This window comes from Mesoplodon densirostris, chromosome 8 (genome assembly GCF_025265405.1).
Source record: "Mesoplodon densirostris isolate mMesDen1 chromosome 8, mMesDen1 primary haplotype, whole genome shotgun sequence".
Classification (NCBI taxonomy): Eukaryota; Metazoa; Chordata; class Mammalia; order Artiodactyla; family Ziphiidae; genus Mesoplodon; species Mesoplodon densirostris.
This window is the reverse complement of record NC_082668.1, coordinates 29,014,315-29,031,828: the sequence shown is the minus strand read 5'-3', so window position 1 is coordinate 29,031,828 and position 17,514 is coordinate 29,014,315. Positions and strand designations below refer to the sequence as shown.

At 42.8% G+C, this 17,514-nt stretch overlaps 2 protein-coding genes across 4 annotated transcripts; both read right to left on the bottom strand.

The window, feature by feature from the left end:
- Positions 1 to 2,067, bottom strand: LOC132494912 (gamma-crystallin B-like). 2 transcript variants are annotated; one of them, XM_060106339.1, is made up of 3 exons: positions 2,059 to 2,067; positions 1,705 to 1,953; positions 1 to 276 (listed from the first exon to the last, which is right to left on the bottom strand). In XM_060106339.1, exons 1-3 carry the CDS (start codon positions 2,065 to 2,067, stop codon positions 1 to 3), a joined length of 534 nt encoding a protein of 177 aa, XP_059962322.1. The 2 variants fall into 2 exon arrangements, with proteins under 2 accessions (XP_059962322.1, XP_059962323.1); XM_060106340.1 differs by having other exon boundaries at positions 1,711 to 1,953.
- Positions 2,068 to 8,452: 6,385 nt separating this feature from the next.
- Positions 8,453 to 10,512, bottom strand: LOC132494927 (gamma-crystallin B). 2 transcript variants are annotated; one of them, XM_060106361.1, is made up of 3 exons: positions 10,504 to 10,512; positions 10,158 to 10,406; positions 8,453 to 8,728 (listed from the first exon to the last, which is right to left on the bottom strand). In XM_060106361.1, exons 1-3 carry the CDS (start codon positions 10,510 to 10,512, stop codon positions 8,453 to 8,455), a joined length of 534 nt encoding a protein of 177 aa, XP_059962344.1. The 2 variants fall into 2 exon arrangements, with proteins under 2 accessions (XP_059962344.1, XP_059962345.1); XM_060106362.1 differs by having other exon boundaries at positions 10,164 to 10,406.
- Positions 10,513 to 17,514: the final 7,002 nt, after the last annotated feature.

Below are 17,514 nucleotides of genomic sequence, written 5' to 3'. Positions count from 1 at the left end.
TTAGTAAAAATCTGTCACCCGTCTTAGAGAACCAGCTTTGGCATTCATCGCCCCCCAGTCAAGATATCTCCTGTACTCCCCTGGCCTCAGGAGGTACTGCCTTCCCCTGTAGTTGGGCAGCTCGTAAAGGACCCAGGAGCCCTCCAGCACATTGAGAGAGTGGATCTCATTGAGGTGGAAGCGGTCCTGAAGAGAGAGACAATCGTCTGTGACCTCTGACATTTGTCCTCTGAAGTCATCTCTCTCATAGATTCTCATTCTGTAAGTGCCGGAGTGCTAGGGTGGCAGACAGAAAAGAAAAAGTAAGTGAACACAAATAGAGAGAAATTAAAGTTCCCTTAGTCCAAGTCTGCTTTCACCACAACCATGTCGCAGAGTTAAGGAGCCTTCCTGGTCCCCATCGCCCACCCATGAATTTCATGGTGGATGGGCTAAGCTAGGAACAGAACTTAGCAGCTCTTCAACTGCTGTGCACCAGTCTCTGTCCTTTGGAATTTAGGTTTGTCTAAAATAAAATTGATCATTTTAGTGCTTCTTATTAGAGAACGTCCCTCTCAAAGGAGAAAAGTGAGCATCATTGGAAAGTGAAGCCTCATTTGATATATTACCCTTGTTATAAAGGAATCAACATTTAGCTATTTTCTGTAAGACTAATGTTTTGGTTTTTATGCATACTATGGATTATTAAGCTCTTGCAAAAAAATAATATGACACATCTACCCTACGTCTGTTTTCATAACTTCATTTTCAGTTCAAATTTCCACCTATGTGACTCTTAAGCTTCCTTTCTGGCCTCCTACCCTTCACTTCCTCATTCCCTCAGCAGCAGGAATGGTCTTCCTGCAGCTCTGTTTGGATGACACCATATCTCATGCTCCCGCACATCTACACATTCTTCTAAGAACTCTGTCATCACTCTCTAGGAAAGGCTGAATCTCAAACTTTAGTTTTGGATGTGGCCTTTCCTCTAATTTCTACCTCTAGGTGAGCTAATAGGCACTGCCTACAAAATCAGAATAGAAGCCAGGGTGCCTGTCTTCTCTGGGAGGATCATCAAATAGAAAAGTAAGCCAAAGCAAACAAAAGTATTTTTATCAATTAAACAGAACCAGATTGTATTTATAAGCTGTGATGTATTGGACTTCTGAGTTGATATGGCTTGGAATGACCACTTTAAGAAATTATATCTTGCAGTGGGAGTTTGGGGTTAGCAGAGGCAAACTATTCTATATAGAATGGATAAACAACAAGGTCCTACTGTATAGCCCAGAGAACCATATTCAGTATCTGGTGAAAAACCATAATGGAAAAGAATATAAAAAAAAGAATGTATGTATGTAAAACTGAATCACTTTGCTGTACAGCAGACATTAACAGAACATTGTAAATCAACTATACTTCAACACACAAAAAAGAAATTATATCTCGAACAGATGATAACTTCAGTCTCTTTTATGTTCTGCTTTTTGTTAGAGTCTTTTCAGTTTTGATTCCGTTTAAAACATGAAAAACTGGGAATATGTGATTTTAAAAACACCACCAGAGTCCATGAAGAATGGCTTGCTCTCTGGGACGCCCTCTAGAATGGACTGCCTGCACTGGCTCACTCCCCCTGTCTGCTCTCCAGTTGGAACCATTTGGTTGAAGGATGACAGTTTTTAATGGCTTTGATTTGCAAAGAGAGGAAGGCAAAGACAGAGCCACACTCACTGTGGGGACGAGGCGGCAGGAGCGGATGGAGTCGTTGAGGCCCATCCACTGCTGGTAGTCGGGGTAGTCTCCGCGCCGCAGGAAGTACTGGTGGCCCTGGTAGTTGGGGCGCTCGTAGAGCATCCAGCAGCCGCTGTCCACCCGGATGGAGTTGCAGCGGCTGAAGTAGGGCTGCAGGTTGGGGCAGTCGCTGCTGCACTCGTAGCAGCGGCCCTGGAAGCCCCGGTCCTCGTAGAAGGTGATCTGCAAAGGAAATATAATTCAACATTAAATCATTTGCTCCCCATAAGAGATCTTGTATAGAGGCATTTTTCCCCGCTCCATTTTATTTCACTGTGTTCCGTTTACCTTCCCCATGGCTGGTTGACACGGATGATGCGAGTTCAGTGTGATGGGGCCCCGGCAGCGCAGCGGGTCTATATAGCAGGACGGCTGCTGTGTTGGCAGGAACGACACAAAAGGGGCCCCGGGGGTGAGTAAGGGGATTTTATGGATCCCTCTGCGCGCTGCATTCAGTGGAAATGCCTGTCTAGTCTGCCCTCATTCTCTGGTATATTCTAACGCTGTCCTGTTCGGGCTCTGGATGAGTCCCTAGAGTTGCTTTTATTTGGATTCTTAGTGTTTTATAAATTTATCAGCACATCAGTCTGAACGTCTGACCTGAAACTCACGTCTCTATACATATGATTCATTGATGCCCTGTGTATTTTGGGGGAAAAATCCCTGTCTTTATGGAAGTGCCCCAGAATTCCAGAGAGGCTGTGGGTGAAGCAGAATGCCACAAGCACTAATTTTCCTGGACCACGGAGACCACTCTATCTTAAAACTGCTTTCTTCACAGGACTGGTCAATCCAGTACAGGACACAAATCTGGATTCTGATTCTTGCTAGTTTTGACAAGGCTTTAAGGCATGGCTTTTAACTTCCTCTTTGGTGAGTACGCTTCATATAACTGGAAACCAGCCCTGCGTAGCCGACTTGTGATAAGAACCAAAAGAAAGGTTTTTATGACCATTGGGTTCAAGACTGAGAAGTATATTGCTTTATAGATTGCTTTCTCTTTACCAGGGGAAGGCAGTAAAGCTTCGTGGACTCAGAATGTCTACTTAGTAGCCACGTGAACTTGGCAAGCCACACAACCTCTCAGAGCAAGAGTTATTTCATAATACTTATATCATTGGATATAGTATGTTGAATGAGAGAGAGAGAGAAAGAAAGAAAGAAAGAAAGAAAGAAAGGGCCGGCAGCCTCTAATATTTGAAAGCTGGTCTAGCCCTCAGAGCTAGGCCATATTTCCCTATGACATAAACAATCTCACAAAATACCAAATGAGGCAAGGTTACCCTGAGACCATGATGAAATGAGACAAAATAAGGCGACTTCGTAATTTTGTCTAAGCATAGGCAAAAACAAAGCGAATGTGCCACCCACAAAATACCAGACACAGGCCCTCTCTCAGCCAAAATGATAACTGCTGCTTCTATACCAATGGCAGCTTAATCCTTGTTCTTTGCTCCCTTCCCCATGAGTAGATCTATTAAGATATCCAATCATAAAATTACCCTTGCTGTCTGACAACATCCAATTTAGTGAACTCCTGCTTTTTATTTTATTGTTTATATTCTGTTTTTTTGGCCGCACCGTGCAGCATGTGGGGTCTTAGTTCCCCGACCAGGGATTGAACCTGTGCCCCCTGCAGTGGAAGTGCGGAGTCCTAACCACTGGACCACCAGGGAAGTCCAACTTCTGCCTTTTTAGGCACTTCCCCAAGTCACCCAACCAAAGTACAAGTCCTATCATGGTTCTTTCTAACCCTCTTACAGCGACAGTCCATGCTTCCCCATGGTGTATGTTCTCTCCGTCACTGTAACCAGTAACAAACCCCTTTGTTTCACAACAGGTGTGTCTGGTGGCTTTTGGCTAAAGGACATTGACCTGAATAAATGGGATTATGTGTTTAATGTGTTTGGCACATATTTGGCACATACTTGGCACAAATGAGCACTGAATAAACGTTTGATACTAGGAATAGTGAGACATTATTAAGGATGACTTCAGCCCATTTGTCTCTCAAAAATGTTCAGTCCTCTCAAAGATGCCTGAAAAATGTCTCCACCACAAAGCCATTGTGTGGTAAAAATGTAGATTTGGAAGGAACTTTAGAAATCTTCTAGTGTTTTTCAAACTCCAGGGTGCATTAAGAATCACCTGTGCTTATTAAAAATGTTAATTGCCAGGCTCTACCCTCTTCTGAGACGCTGCATCATTAGATCTGGAAAAGACTCTAAGAATCTGTATTTTTAACTGGCAGCAGCAGGTTGTTCTTGGACCAAACTTTGAAAAACACTACTCCGATTTATTCCTTCTTCTTTTCTTTTCTTTTCCTTGTGTGTGTGTGAGTGTGTGTGTGTGTGTGTGTGTAGCTGATATACAGTGTTTTGTTAGTTTCAGGTGTAGTGATTCAGATTTACATATATTTATATCTATTCTTTTTCAGATGACCTTCCCTTATGGGTTATTGAGTATAGTCCCCTGCGCTATATATGAGGTCCTTGTTGTTTACTATTTTATGTATAGTAATGTGTATATGTTCATCTCAAACTCCTAATTTATCTCCCCGCCCCTCCGCCCTGCCATCCATCTTTACTTTTGTATTCTCACTAACTGGAAAAATGAACTGGCCCGTGACGTTTACTCAATAAATGTCTGGGGGATATGAACGTTATTCCCTCGTCTGAAATTCATCCTTGTAATAGTCCACGGGACCTCTTTCAAAGGCTCAGCACAACAGGCCTACACACTCACATCAAAGTTCAGCATTTGCAACTTTCAATGTGTAGGATGACACAAGCATCCTGCATTTGACCTATTTAATGGACATTTATAATAGGCGAGATGAGTAAGCAAAAGAGAGAAAACAGAACTGTACTGTCCCCTAAGCCCTTTGCTCCTTCGTAATTCTAATTTTATGTCTCCTGAGATGCCAAATTACTGTTACAACAGCAGTGTCCAATTCCAGAGTTTTGCTAGTGTCTGAGGTCCAGTCAACTGTCGACCTTACTACCCACATGCTTTCTTCCTAGTATTGATAATTAACGTAGCATTTGTATCATATACGTGCTTGGTTAAATGAGGAGAGGTCATTTGGTTGGCGGCCATGTAGACCAAACTCTCCCAAACAAGGAGACTGGGTAAGGACCCGGAGATCACCATCATAGCACCAGCCTCTGGTTCTCTTTCTCGGCTTGTCTTTGATGGCCATTCAGTAACTGACATGAAGACAGGAAGCAATCATTGACCCACCTCTGCTTAACTCCTATGGCATTCCTCTTGGAACAAATGACTTTTCATGTTAAAAATGTGAAATAAAATTCATATTTTATGGTAAGGCAAGAAAAATTTCAACATAAAAATTCTTTTCTGCCCTTTGGCCTCCCCTCACACTGCCCGCATTGTGTATCTTCATTATACATCAACCAAACCTCCCCCATCATCAAGAATACCTGCTCAACCATAAACAGCAACATTCTCCTAGCACCAAAAAGGCAACTCCTTAAAATATAACATTCCTTCTTTTTGGTTTTCTTTTTTAAATAAATAAATAAATATTTATTTATTTATTTTTGGCTGTGTTGGGTCTTCCTTGCTGTGCACAGGCTTTCTCTAGTTGCGGCGAGCGGGGGGCTACTCTTCGTTACGGTGTGTGGGTTTCTCATTGCTGTGGCCTCTCTTGTTGTGGAGCATGGGCTCTAGGCGCTCAGGTTTCAGTAGTTGTGGCTTGTGGGCTTCAGTAGTTGTGGCTCGAGGGCTCTAGAGCACACGCTCAGTAGTTGTGGCACACAGGCTTATTTACTCTGCGCCTTGTGGGATCTTCCCGGACCAGGGCTCGAACCTGTGTCCCCTGCATTGGCAGGTGGATTCTTAACCACTGTGCCACCAGAGAAGTCCAACATTCCTTATAGAGCTTGTAAAGGGCCATGTGACCCACCATGATGGCGCTTAAATCTGGATTATGTAAACTGTCAATAATATGTCATTTAATGTACAGCCCTGTGTCTCAGAAAACTTATATATACACTGTGTCTTGACTTCTAACAGGCAGACCAGTTCTCAGAGCTTCCTGAGGCGCTCTTCCCAGGTTATCATCCTCAAATTTGGCTCGAATAAAAATTTCCAATTCTTTCTTAAACTGACTGATTAATTTTTCATCGACAAGAACAATACGGCTCAGGACTTCCCCAGTGGTCCAATGGCTAAGAACCCACACTTCCAATGCTAGGGGCCAGAGCTTGATCCGTGGTCAGGGAACTAGATCCCACATGCATGTTGCAACCAAGAGTTCGCATGCTGCAGCAAAGAAGTCTGCATGCTGCAACGAACATCCCACATGCTGCACAGCCCAAAATAAATAAACAAAAATAAAATAAATATTTTTTAAAAAGAAACAAAAACAATACGCCTTCTTATTTAAGCAACAAGTGGTTGTGATTGTCAGTTTTGCTTTAACAAACCCACAAAGAAGAAAATTTGAACTCCAAAAGTCCAGAGGGAATGGAATAAGACACCTGCTTACATCAGGACCTACCCCTTGAAAATGGGGAAGGAAAACTGGAGAGGGAACCCATAGTGAGGAGAACAGTTTGAGAGTGTAGCTCAATAGAGTGGGGTCTTGACACTTTTATGGAATAGCTGGTACTTCAGTTTCTGTGCTTGGTGGAACTTTTGTAAGGTTAGTCCAGAAGACACTGTGGATTCAAAGGGAGAAAAGAGGAAAAAAAGGGAAGAAAAAGCTTTAAAATCTGGACTTCAGAGTTCAGAGTGGAGAGTAACTGGGAAAAGCGTAAACAACTTGTCTTCTCTCCAGAATTCCAAGAAACATTGCGTATATGTGTGTTGAAAGAAGTGGGTACATAAGTCTCCCACGTGCTGTGAGATGAGCTTTGAGCCATTTATTAGGATCTCAAAGGATGGGGTACTTCAGATGAATTTTGACCTGAAGCTGTCAGCTTCATTGGGGAACTTTATAAGAAACAGTCCTAAGAACCGTATTTATATCGCAGGATGTTATTGAGGACGTTGTTTACTCAGTATCTTCTTTACAAGGACCCACAAGAAAATTTTCTTTTAGGTTTCAGTACTGGGAATGGTTAGGCTAGTCTTGAATAATTAATTAATTTGTCTTATGGACTCTGTCAGTCATGGAACTGATCATGTTTCCTTCTATGTCTTGGCTGCTGGATCCAAATCAGGTTCTAACTTCAGCCACCAAAGTGCCTTTATAGCACCCAGTTTGTGCTCAAACTTCACTTCTGGCTCCACCTCTCTCACTCTCTCTCTTGTTTTTCTTCTGACCCAATATTTTCATTCACCTATTTTTAATTTCTTTAATTTATTATGTTGTAATTTTTTATTAGTGACTTTAATCTATGTTTTTTTAAAAAAACAAAACAACTCAATCAAACAAGCAAACTTCTCCAGAAAATTTTAATGCCCTTTTTTGAGTTAGTATTATTTTTCTTTATTATTATTATTATTTTGGCTGCATTGGGTCTTCATTGCTGCACGCGGGCTTTCCCTAGTTGTAGCCAGCAGGGGCTAACTCTCATTGCGGTGCCCAGGGGCTACTTCTCATTGCAGTGGCTTCTCTTGTTGCAGAGCACCTGCTCTAGGTGCATGGGCTTCACTAGTTGCAGCAAGCAGGCTCGGTAGTTGCATGATGTGGGCCCTAGAGCGTGCAAGCTTCAGTACTTGTGGCATGCGGGCTCTAGAGCTCAGGCTCAGTAGTTGTAGTGGTGCACGGGCTTAGTTGCTCCGTGGCACGTGTGATCTTCTCAGCCCAGGAATTGAACCCATATCCCCTGCATTGGCAGGAGGATTCTTAACCACTGCACCACCAGGGAAGTCCCTTATTTTTCATATATGGTCACAGTACTTTACTCCCATTAAAATGATGGGAGGCAGGGACTTCCCTGACACTCTAGGAGTTAAGACTCCATGCTTCCACTGCAGGGGGTGTGGTTTTGATCCCTGGTAGGGGAACTAAGGCCCACATGCAGCATGGCCAGGAAAAAAAAAAAAATGATAGGAGGCAGAGTTTTCCTATGTGCATATGGTTTTTTGTAAAAATCCTGAAAATTTTGTACAAAGCACATATAGCAAAGAGACAGTGAATTCTATTCGGAAATTTCGTGGAGGTATGAGGTATTGGAAATGGGAGAAAAGGGATGGAGGCTGTTAGAAGGATAAGGAGTGCAGTAGGTAAGAGGACCAGTTCATTTATTTGTTTGTTTATGGAGCTAAAGTAAGAGTCTAGATGAGAATGGCTTTCCTTATCAATTAAGACTTGGACTATATAGGGAAGATGGTGGGGATAACCTGGAGGGATAACTTGAGGTGTTTCAATAAGTATTTGTTTATTATTGTAACTGTTTATTTATGTAACTTGTTTATTATTGTAACTTGTAAGATTAACCAGAAATGGGTTGAGCCCAGTTGAACTGAGCTTTGAGACTACATGGCCTAGCCTTTAAAAGAATGCGGGCAATAATATCTTCTACTTACTTCCCCTTGTAAGAGGTTGTTCCCCATCTTGGAAACATATGTTATCATCTCTGGCCAAGTGCCATTATTGTTTTTGAAATCCTAATAGATTAAAAAAAAAGGCAGGACTCTATTAGTGCCAGAAACACAAGCTAAATCTTTTATTAGATTCTAAAGGAGAAAAGTGGAGAATGAAAATACTTTAGTAAAAATCTGTCACCCGTCTTAGAGAACCAGCTTTGGCATTCATCGCCCCCCAGTCAAGATATCTCCTGTACTCCCCTGGCCTCAGGAGGTACTGCCTTCCCCTGTAGTTGGGCAGCTCGTAAAGGACCCAGGAGCCCTCCAGCACATTGAGGGAGTGGATCTCATTGAGGTGGAAGCGGTCCTGAAGAGAGAGACAATCGTCTGTGACCTCTGACATTTGTCCTCTGAAGTCATCTCTCTCATAGATTCTCATTCTGTAGGTGCCGGAGTGCTAGGGTGGCAGACAGAAAAGAAAAAGTAAGTGAACACAAATAGAGAGAAATTAAAGTTCCCTTAGTCCAAGTCTGCTTTCACCACAACCATGTCGCAGAGTTAAGGAGCCTTCCTGGACCCCATCGCCCACCCGTTAATCTCATGGTGGATGGGCTAAGCTGGGAACAGAACTTAGCAGCTCTTCAACTGCTATGCACCAGTCTCTGTCCTTCGGAATTTAGGTTTGTCTAAAATAAAATTGATCATTTTAGTGCTTCTTATTAGAGAACGTCCCTCTCAAAGGAGAAAAGTGAGCATCATTGGAAAGTGAAGCCTCATTTGATATATTACCTGTGTTATAAAGGAATCAACATTTAGCTATTTTCTGTAAGGCTAATGTTTTGGTTTTCATGCATACTATGGATTATTAAGCTCTTGCAAAAAAATAATATGACACATCTACCCTACGTCTGTTTTCATAACTTCATTTTCAGTTCAAATTTCCACCTATGTGACTCTTAAGCTTCCTTTCTGGCCTCCTACCCTTCACTTCCTCATTCCCTCAGCAGCAGGAATGGTCTTTCTGCAGCTCTGTTTGGATGACACCATATCTCATGCTCCCGCACATCTACACATTCTTCTAAGAACTCTGTCATCACTCTCTAGGAAAGGCTGAATCTCAAACTTTAGTTTTGGATGTGGCCTTTCCTCTAATTTCTACCTCTAGGTGAGCTAATAGGCACTGCCTACAAAATCAGAATAGAAGCCAGGGTGCCTGTCTTCTCTGGGAGGATCATCAAATAGAAAAGTAAGCCAAAGCAAGCAAAAGTATTTTTATCAATTAAACAGAACCAGATTGTATTTATAAGTTGTGATATATTGGATTTCTGAGTTGATATGGCTTGGAATGACCACTTTAAGAAATTATATCTTGCAGTGGGAGTTTGGGGTTAGCAGAGGCAAACTATTCTATATAGAATGGATAAACAACTAGGTCCTACTGTATAGCCCAGAGAACCATATTCAGTATCTGGTGAAAAACCATAATGGAAAAGAATATAAAAAAAAGAATGTATGTATGTAAAACTGAATCACTTTGCTGTACAGCAGACATTAACAGAACATTGTAAATCAACTATACTTCAACACACAAAAAAGAAATTATATCTCGAACAGATGATAACTTCAGTCTCTTCTATGTTCTGCTTTTTGTTAATGAGTCTTTTCAGTTTTGATTCCGTTTAAAACATGAAAAACTGGGAATATGTGATTTTAAAAAACCACCAGAGTCCATGAAGAATGGCTTGCTCTCTGGGACGCCCTCTAGAATGGACTGCCTGCACTGGCTCACTCCCCCTGTCTGCTCTCCAGTTGGAACCATTTGGTTGAAGGATGACAGTTTTTAATGGCTTTGATTTGCAAAGAGAGGAAGGCAAAGACAGAGCCACACTCACTGTGGGGACGAGGCGGCAGGAGCGGATGGAGTCGCTGAGGCCCATCCACTGCTGGTAGTCGGGGTAGTCGCCGCGCCGCAGGAAGTACTGGTGGCCCTGGTAGTTGGGGCGCTCGTAGAGCATCCAGCAGCCGCTGTCCACCCGGATGGAGTTGCAGCGGCTGAAGTAGGGCTGCAGGTTGGGGCAGTCGCTGCTGCACTCGTAGCAGCGGCCCTGGAAGCCCCGGTCCTCGTAGAAGGTGATCTGCAAAATGGAAGATGTGGAAGCATGAAGCGATTTGCACCCCCGCTGAAGAATCCGTGACGCGGCGAAGGTTGAGCATCAGGTACCCAGCACTTACCTTTCCCATTCTGGAGAGAGGAAGCAGGAGGTGTTCGCTGGGTGCTGTGTGCGCCTAGGGGGAGGGCCGCTGTATAAATAGCAGCCCTGACTGCTGCATCCGCAGGAAATCACACAAAAGGAGCCCATTTCGGTGAGTAAGGGGATTTGCAAGCTCTCCGCCCTCCCTCCCCCTGGTCACTGTGGTTAGCTGAATGTTTACTCTTATTCTTTCTGGTAGGTTCGGGTGGTTCTAATTCACAAAAGCTGTTGTTGCCACCAAAATGAAAAGCCTTTACCGTGTAGAAGGATGAGCGAAATTCTATCCCCATGCTTTTATTTTATAGCCTAGTCTGCTGAATTGACTCCTTAAAGGTAATTAAACTAAACCATGTGTTCTGTTCAGAGACTGGTGTTTAAAAACAAAACAAAACAAAACAAAAATACTTCTTGAAAACCAGAATTTAAATAATAAGAAATCTTAAGGAAAAGGGAATCAAGTAATCTGTGAAATGCTTTGAAAAGCATAAAGTGTAATTCAAATTCAAGATTCTGTGATTGAAAGCTGATTGTTGTGGCCTTCCTTTCTCACGTCTCCCTTGGAGCCTACATCCTTCCTTCTGCTGGTGGCTGCCCAGAGACTTGCTCGCTCTTTGGGGCCCCTGGCCTCCTTCAAATGTCCTAAGATCTATCTTTTCTCTTCACCATGATAAACTCTTGCTCACTTGGTAAGGGTGATTTGAGTTAGTGTAAGCAGTAATGTAGAAACCCTCAAGGTACAACTTTTTTTTTTTTTTGCAGTACGCGGGCCTCTCACTGTTGTGGCCTCTCCCATTGCAGAGCACAGGCTCCGGACGTGCAGGCTCAGCGGCCATGGCTCATGGGCCCAGCCGCTCTGCGGCATGTGGGATCCTCCTGGACCGGGGCATGAACTCGTGTCCCCTGCATCGGCAGGCGGACTCTCAACCACTGCGCCACCAGGGAAGCCCCTTCCTCAGACTTTTGAGATGCTAGACAGCACCAGACAACAGAGCATCTTGATACCAGGCCAGACAACAGAGTATCTTGATAGTATGGATTTCACAGTGTGATATGGGGACCTGTAAGGTTCCCTAGGCACTTTCAAGGGGTGCATATGGTCAGAACAGTTTTCATAACAACACCAAGATGTTATTTGCCCTTTTCACTCTTATTCCTTTACAGGTGTACAGTGGAGTTTTTCCAGAGGCTATATGACATTAAAGAGATTTGGTAAAATGTAAAGCAATTCCAGTCTTTTCATTGTTTTTGCTTTGGAAAATATGGTTATTATTCATAAAATATGTTATTTATGTTAACATGTAATAGGCTTACTACCTAAGGCTCTTCCTATAAAAAGGGGACCCACAGTGAGTAGGAGTCCCTCTATTGGAATAGAACCAACACAGTATCCAGCAGATACCCAGGCCCTGACATGACCCTCCATGGGACGATAAAGAGTATAAGTGGCTACAGGCTGGCCCCAGTCTATTTCATAGCCTATGTCATGTGACATTTTAGAATTCATCCTGACCTCTTGCAAAACTGGTGGCAGCACTAACAGAGCCCTGAGGCAAACAATTATATTAAGACATTTTAGGGATCAAATAAAATACTAGAAATAAAGCAGGCCACCCCTCAGTATCCGTGAGATTGCTTCCAGAACTCCTGTGGATACCAAAATCTGCAGATGCTCAAGTCCCTTATACAAAATGGAGTAGTATTTGCATATAACCTACACAATCTTCCCACATACTTTAAATCATCTCTAGATTCCTTATAATACCTACTACAGTGTAAATGCTGTGTAAGTAGTTGTGAATACAGTGTAAATGATATGTAAATAGTTGCCACCCTCTAGGTGGACACAAAGCACCAAGCTGATCTCCCTGTGCTATGCGGCTGCTTCCCACTAGCTATCTATTTTACATTTGGTAGTGTGTATATGTCAATGCCACTCTCTCACTTCGTCCCAGTTTACCCTTCCCCCTCCCGGTGTCCTCAAGTCATTCTCTATGTCTGCGTCTTTATTCCTGTCCTGCTCCTATGTTCTTCAGAACCTTTTTTTTTTTTTTCAGATTCCATATATATGTGTTAGCATACGTATTTGTTTTTCTCCTTCTGACTTACTTCACTCTTTATGACAGACTCTAGGTCCATCCACCTCCCTACAAGTAACTCAATTTCATTTCTTTTTATGGCTGAGTAATATTCCATTGTATACATGTGCCACTTCTTCTATATCCATTCATCTGTCAATGGACACTTAGGTTGTGCCATGTCCTGGCTATTGTAAATAGACCTGCAATGAACACTGTGGTACATGACTCTTTTGGAATTATGGTTTTCTCAGGGTATTTTCCCAGTAGTGGGATTGCTGGGTTGTATGGTAGTTCTATGTTTAGTTTTTTAAGGAACCTCCATACTGTTCTCCAGAGTGGCTGTATCAATTTACATTCCCACCAACAGTGCAAGAGGGTTCCCTTTTCTCTACACCCTCTCCAGCATTTACTGTTTGTAGATTTTTTGATGATGGCCATTCTGACCAGTGTGAGGTGATACCTCATTGTAGATTTGATTTGCATTTCTCTATAATGATTAGTGCTGTTGAGCATTCTTTAATGTGTTTGTTGGCAATCTGTATATCTTCTTCGGAGAAATGTCTATTTAGGTCTTCTGCCCATTTTTGGATTGGATTGTTTGTTTTTTTGATATTGAGCTGCATGAGCTGCTTGTATATTTTGGAGATTAATCCTTTGTCAGTTGCTTCGTTTGCAAATATTTTCTCCCATTCTGAGGGTTGTCTTTTCCTTTGTGGTTTCCTTTGTTGTGGTTTGTGGTTTCCTTTGTTTGTGGTTTCCTTTGTTGTGCAAAAGCTTTTAAGTTTCATTAGGTCCCATTTGTTTATTTTTGTTTTTATTTCCATTTCTTTAGGAGGTGGGTCAAAAAGGATCTTGCAGTGATTTATGTCATAGAGTGTTCTGCCTATGTTTTCCTCTAAGAGTTTTACAGCGTCTGGCCTTACATTTAGGTCTTTAATCCATTTTGAGTTTATTTTTTGTGTATGGTGTTAGGGAGTGTTCTAACTTCATTCTTTTATATGTAGCTGTCCAGTTTTCCCAGCCTAGTTTAGTGTCTTCAACAAGGTAAGAAGCTTAAGGGTAAGGGCCATGTCACACTTCTCTATCCCCCATGATTATTTACTAATTAATTATATGGATAGAGTCCTGGAAACAAGAAAAACAGTTAAGCAAGTGATGCCCATTTTATTGCAAATGATTCTGATTTTATTTTGGAAAGCAATAACTTGCCCACATGAGGTCACCTATGTGGATGTTCAGAGACACAGCCATCATTCTCTCCCACTCAGTCCCCTACCACGTCCCCTGGTTCTGATAGCCTCCACTCCTGTCTGGTCCTTGGTGACCTGGGAAAACTTGAAGGGAAGTAAAAATGGACCAGAAATTGGGCCGGCTGGTGTAGGCTGGCAGCAGGGAGGCCTTCCTGAGGGGAGGGGAGGTGTTAGAGCACCACTAGAGCTCTCCTGTGAAGGTCTGAGAACTTACCTTTAACTGCTAAAGGAGAATGACAGGAGAGATGGCCTGAGAAAGAGAACAAAAATGAAAGAAAAGGTGATGAGCAACATTTTTACGAAGAAAAATAATGAGATTCCCAGCCACTTCCTTGCATTTTAGAAGATGGATGGGTCAATGGAATAAGACATTGGGTCCCAGATGCTGCAAGACATGTTTTGTTCTGTCTGTTTGTAGTATCAGCCAACACCCCAGTCTAAAATATGTGGGAGATTAAGGGACTGAGCCAATGAGCCTTTTAGCACAAATATTTGAATACCAAGTTTAAAGTTATATACATGTTTTTTCTTTTTCCTTTAAAAAGAACTGCAGGGCCTCCCTGGTGGCGCAAGTGGTTGAGAGTCCGCCTGCCGATGCAGGGGATACGGGTTCGTGCCCCGGTCTGGGAGGATCCCATATGCCGCGGAGCGGCTGGGCCCGTGAGCCATGGCCGCTGAGCCTGCGCGTCCGGAGCCTGTGCTCCGCAACGGGGGAAGCCACAACAGTGAGAGGCCCGCATACCGCAAAAAAAAAATAAAAAAATAAAAAAATAAAAAAATAAAAAAAATAAAAAAAAATAAAAAGAACTGCAAAACTTGTTTTAAAAAAGACAGGTCTTATTTAAATTTTAAAAAATTAAAAAAAATTAAAAAGCCATTTAAAGTTCTTTAGGAACTCATGGTTAAACAAACTCGTATATCAAAATACATAGACTTGCATGTCAAAATATTTGAATGGATGTAATATAACCCTGGTTTCTTCCAAAAACAAAATAGTTCATTTAAGAGCCATTAAGGGACTTCCCCGGTGGTCCAGTGGTAAAGAATCCGCCTTACAATGCAGGAGACGTGGGTTTGATCCCTGGTCAGGGAACTAAGATACCACTTGCTGCGGGGCAACAAAGCCCGCGTGCCACGGCTACTGAGCTCGTGTGCCTCAGCTAGAGAGCTCGTGTGCCACAACTACAGAGCCCACGTGCCCTGGAGCCTGTGTGCCACAACTAGAGAGAAGCCTGCGTGCTGCAATGAAGAGCTCTCTTGTGCCTCAATTAAGACCCAACAGAGCCAAAATAAATAAATAAATCTTAAAAAAAAAAAAGAGCCATTAAAGTTACCTGAGGCCTGTTAGAAGGCTCTGTGGAAATAGTTCATTACCCTCCCTGCCTCCCTTCCCCCATACCAATGTTTTAGTTTGTCAGCTGGGGTTTCCTGAAGCGTTTTCAGACTCTTTCTCTGGTAACCACTTAGGTGTCTCCCAGATGAAACCTCTTGAGTTCATCAGCACATCATTGACACGACCCTGCTGAAGGAAGCCACATCTCCTCTCACTTAAGTAGGTAGGATTGAACCTGCAGCAAACTTTACAGCACTCACTTCGCTCATGATGATGGAAATAATAATAGTTAATAATGACAGCCTACTGTATGAAGAGTGTTTAGTGTGTTCTAGACATTGTACCAGGAATCTTATATAGAGTACATCATGTAGCTAACACAGCACAATTATTATCAGTACTTCCCCCAATATTTGAGAGATCCAGGGCAAGAGCATAAATAGAGGCCCCCTCCACCACCCCATAGACCTCCCTCCTCCCTTCTCACTCCCTCACATGTCCAAGCTCCATCCACGTGCTCCACCCCCCCATCCCGACCACACTCACTATGAGAAAAAAATTCAAAAAGGTACGCAGAGCTAGTAAGTAGAGGCACTGGGAACTGAACTCAGGTCTGTCAGCCTTGAAGGCCTAAACTAATTGTTTGTGCATATAACAATGACTTGTTTTAGAGGTTATGTTTCCAGATGTGCATAGCTTATATTTTCCCTAATTATACACTTCTCATAGTAGGTTCAATGTTGTTCTTTTTTTTTTTTTTTTACTTTGTAAAGGGCCTAGCACCAAAGTAGCCTGTTCTCCCTACCAACCTTGAAAATATTTGGCTTTAACAGGAATTCTGGTAAATTCTAGTGGATTCTTCAATTGACTGATCGCTGCCAGGCTGATTTCTTCAGCCTGGCTCTAGGATCTCAGCATTAACTGACTGCAAAGGGTTCCTTAATCCCTGAGTCACTGATTTGTGTGTAGCCTTCTAAGACAGCAGTAATGGGTGACTATTAAAAGGACATTGAGGATGTTCACATTTCCTTGAATTTGAGAATTTTTTTAAGAAAATAACTAATTTACTTTGCCCCCCTCCCTTTTTTATGAAGTCCATGCATATAGCATAACAAGGTAAAACTGATGGAAGGGGCCTCCCTGGTGGCGCAAGTGGTTGAGAGTCCGCCTGCCGATGCAGGGGATATGGGTTCGTGCCCCGGTCTGGGAGGATCCCATATGCCGCGGAGCGGCTGGGCCCGTGAGCCATGGCCGCTGGGCCTGCGCGTCCGGAGCCTGCGCGTCCGGAGCCTGTGCTCCGCAACGGGGGAGGCCACAACAGTGAGAGGCCCGCATACCGCAAAAAAAAAAAAACAAAAAAAAACAAAAATACCCAAAAAACTGATGGAGGGATGACTACTACTTACTGAGCTTCTTTACTGGAGGCATCTCATTTATTCCTCATAAGAACATGCAAGTGGGAAAACTGAGGCTTAGGGAGCATAAGTAACTTGCTCAAGGTCACACAGTCATTAGGTGGTCAAGCCAGAAACCATGTCCATGGACCTCAAGGCCTACATTGGTAACTATTGAGATGCTCTACCTTGAAACCTAATACAGTCTTAAAGAATCAGAGCTGGAAGGAAACATGGAGCTCCTCTTGTCCACACCCCTTATTTTATAGAGAAGAAAACTTGTGGCACACCGAGCTTTCTTAGATAAAATGCTGTTTTCTAAACCCTTAAGTTCACTAGATTAAAGGAAAACAAAACAAAACTTCAGGTTAAAATTATTTTCAGTGAGACGTCTCACCTGGGTTTTCCCTTTTTTTTAAAAAAAAGCAGAGCTCATATTTCATTAGTCACCCAACAAAGGACAACACACTATGGTTTAACTAAGCTAGCGGCAAAACAACAAATCTTTCTGTATATTTGGTATTGGTAAGAGCCACAGCAGTTTAATAATATGTGTATCTTCATATTTATAATTTATACCATATGTTCCTTCAGCAAGAAGGAATCTTTTTTTTTTTTTTTTTTTTTTTTTTTTTTTGCGGTACGCGGGCTTCTCACTGCTGTGGCCTCTCCCGTTGCGGAGCACAGGCTCCGGATGCGCAGGCTCAGCGGCCATGGCGTACGGACCCAACCGCTCCGCGGCATGTGGGATCTTCCCAGACCGGAGAACGAACCCGTGTCCCCTGCATTGGCAGGCGGACTCTCAACCACTGCGCCACCAGGGAAGCCCAAGAAGGAATCTTATTCTAAAAGATTATTTATTACTTAAGGTTCTGTGCCGGGCATTATTATTTTTAAACAGCTTTGTTGAGATATAATTCACATAACCATATAGTT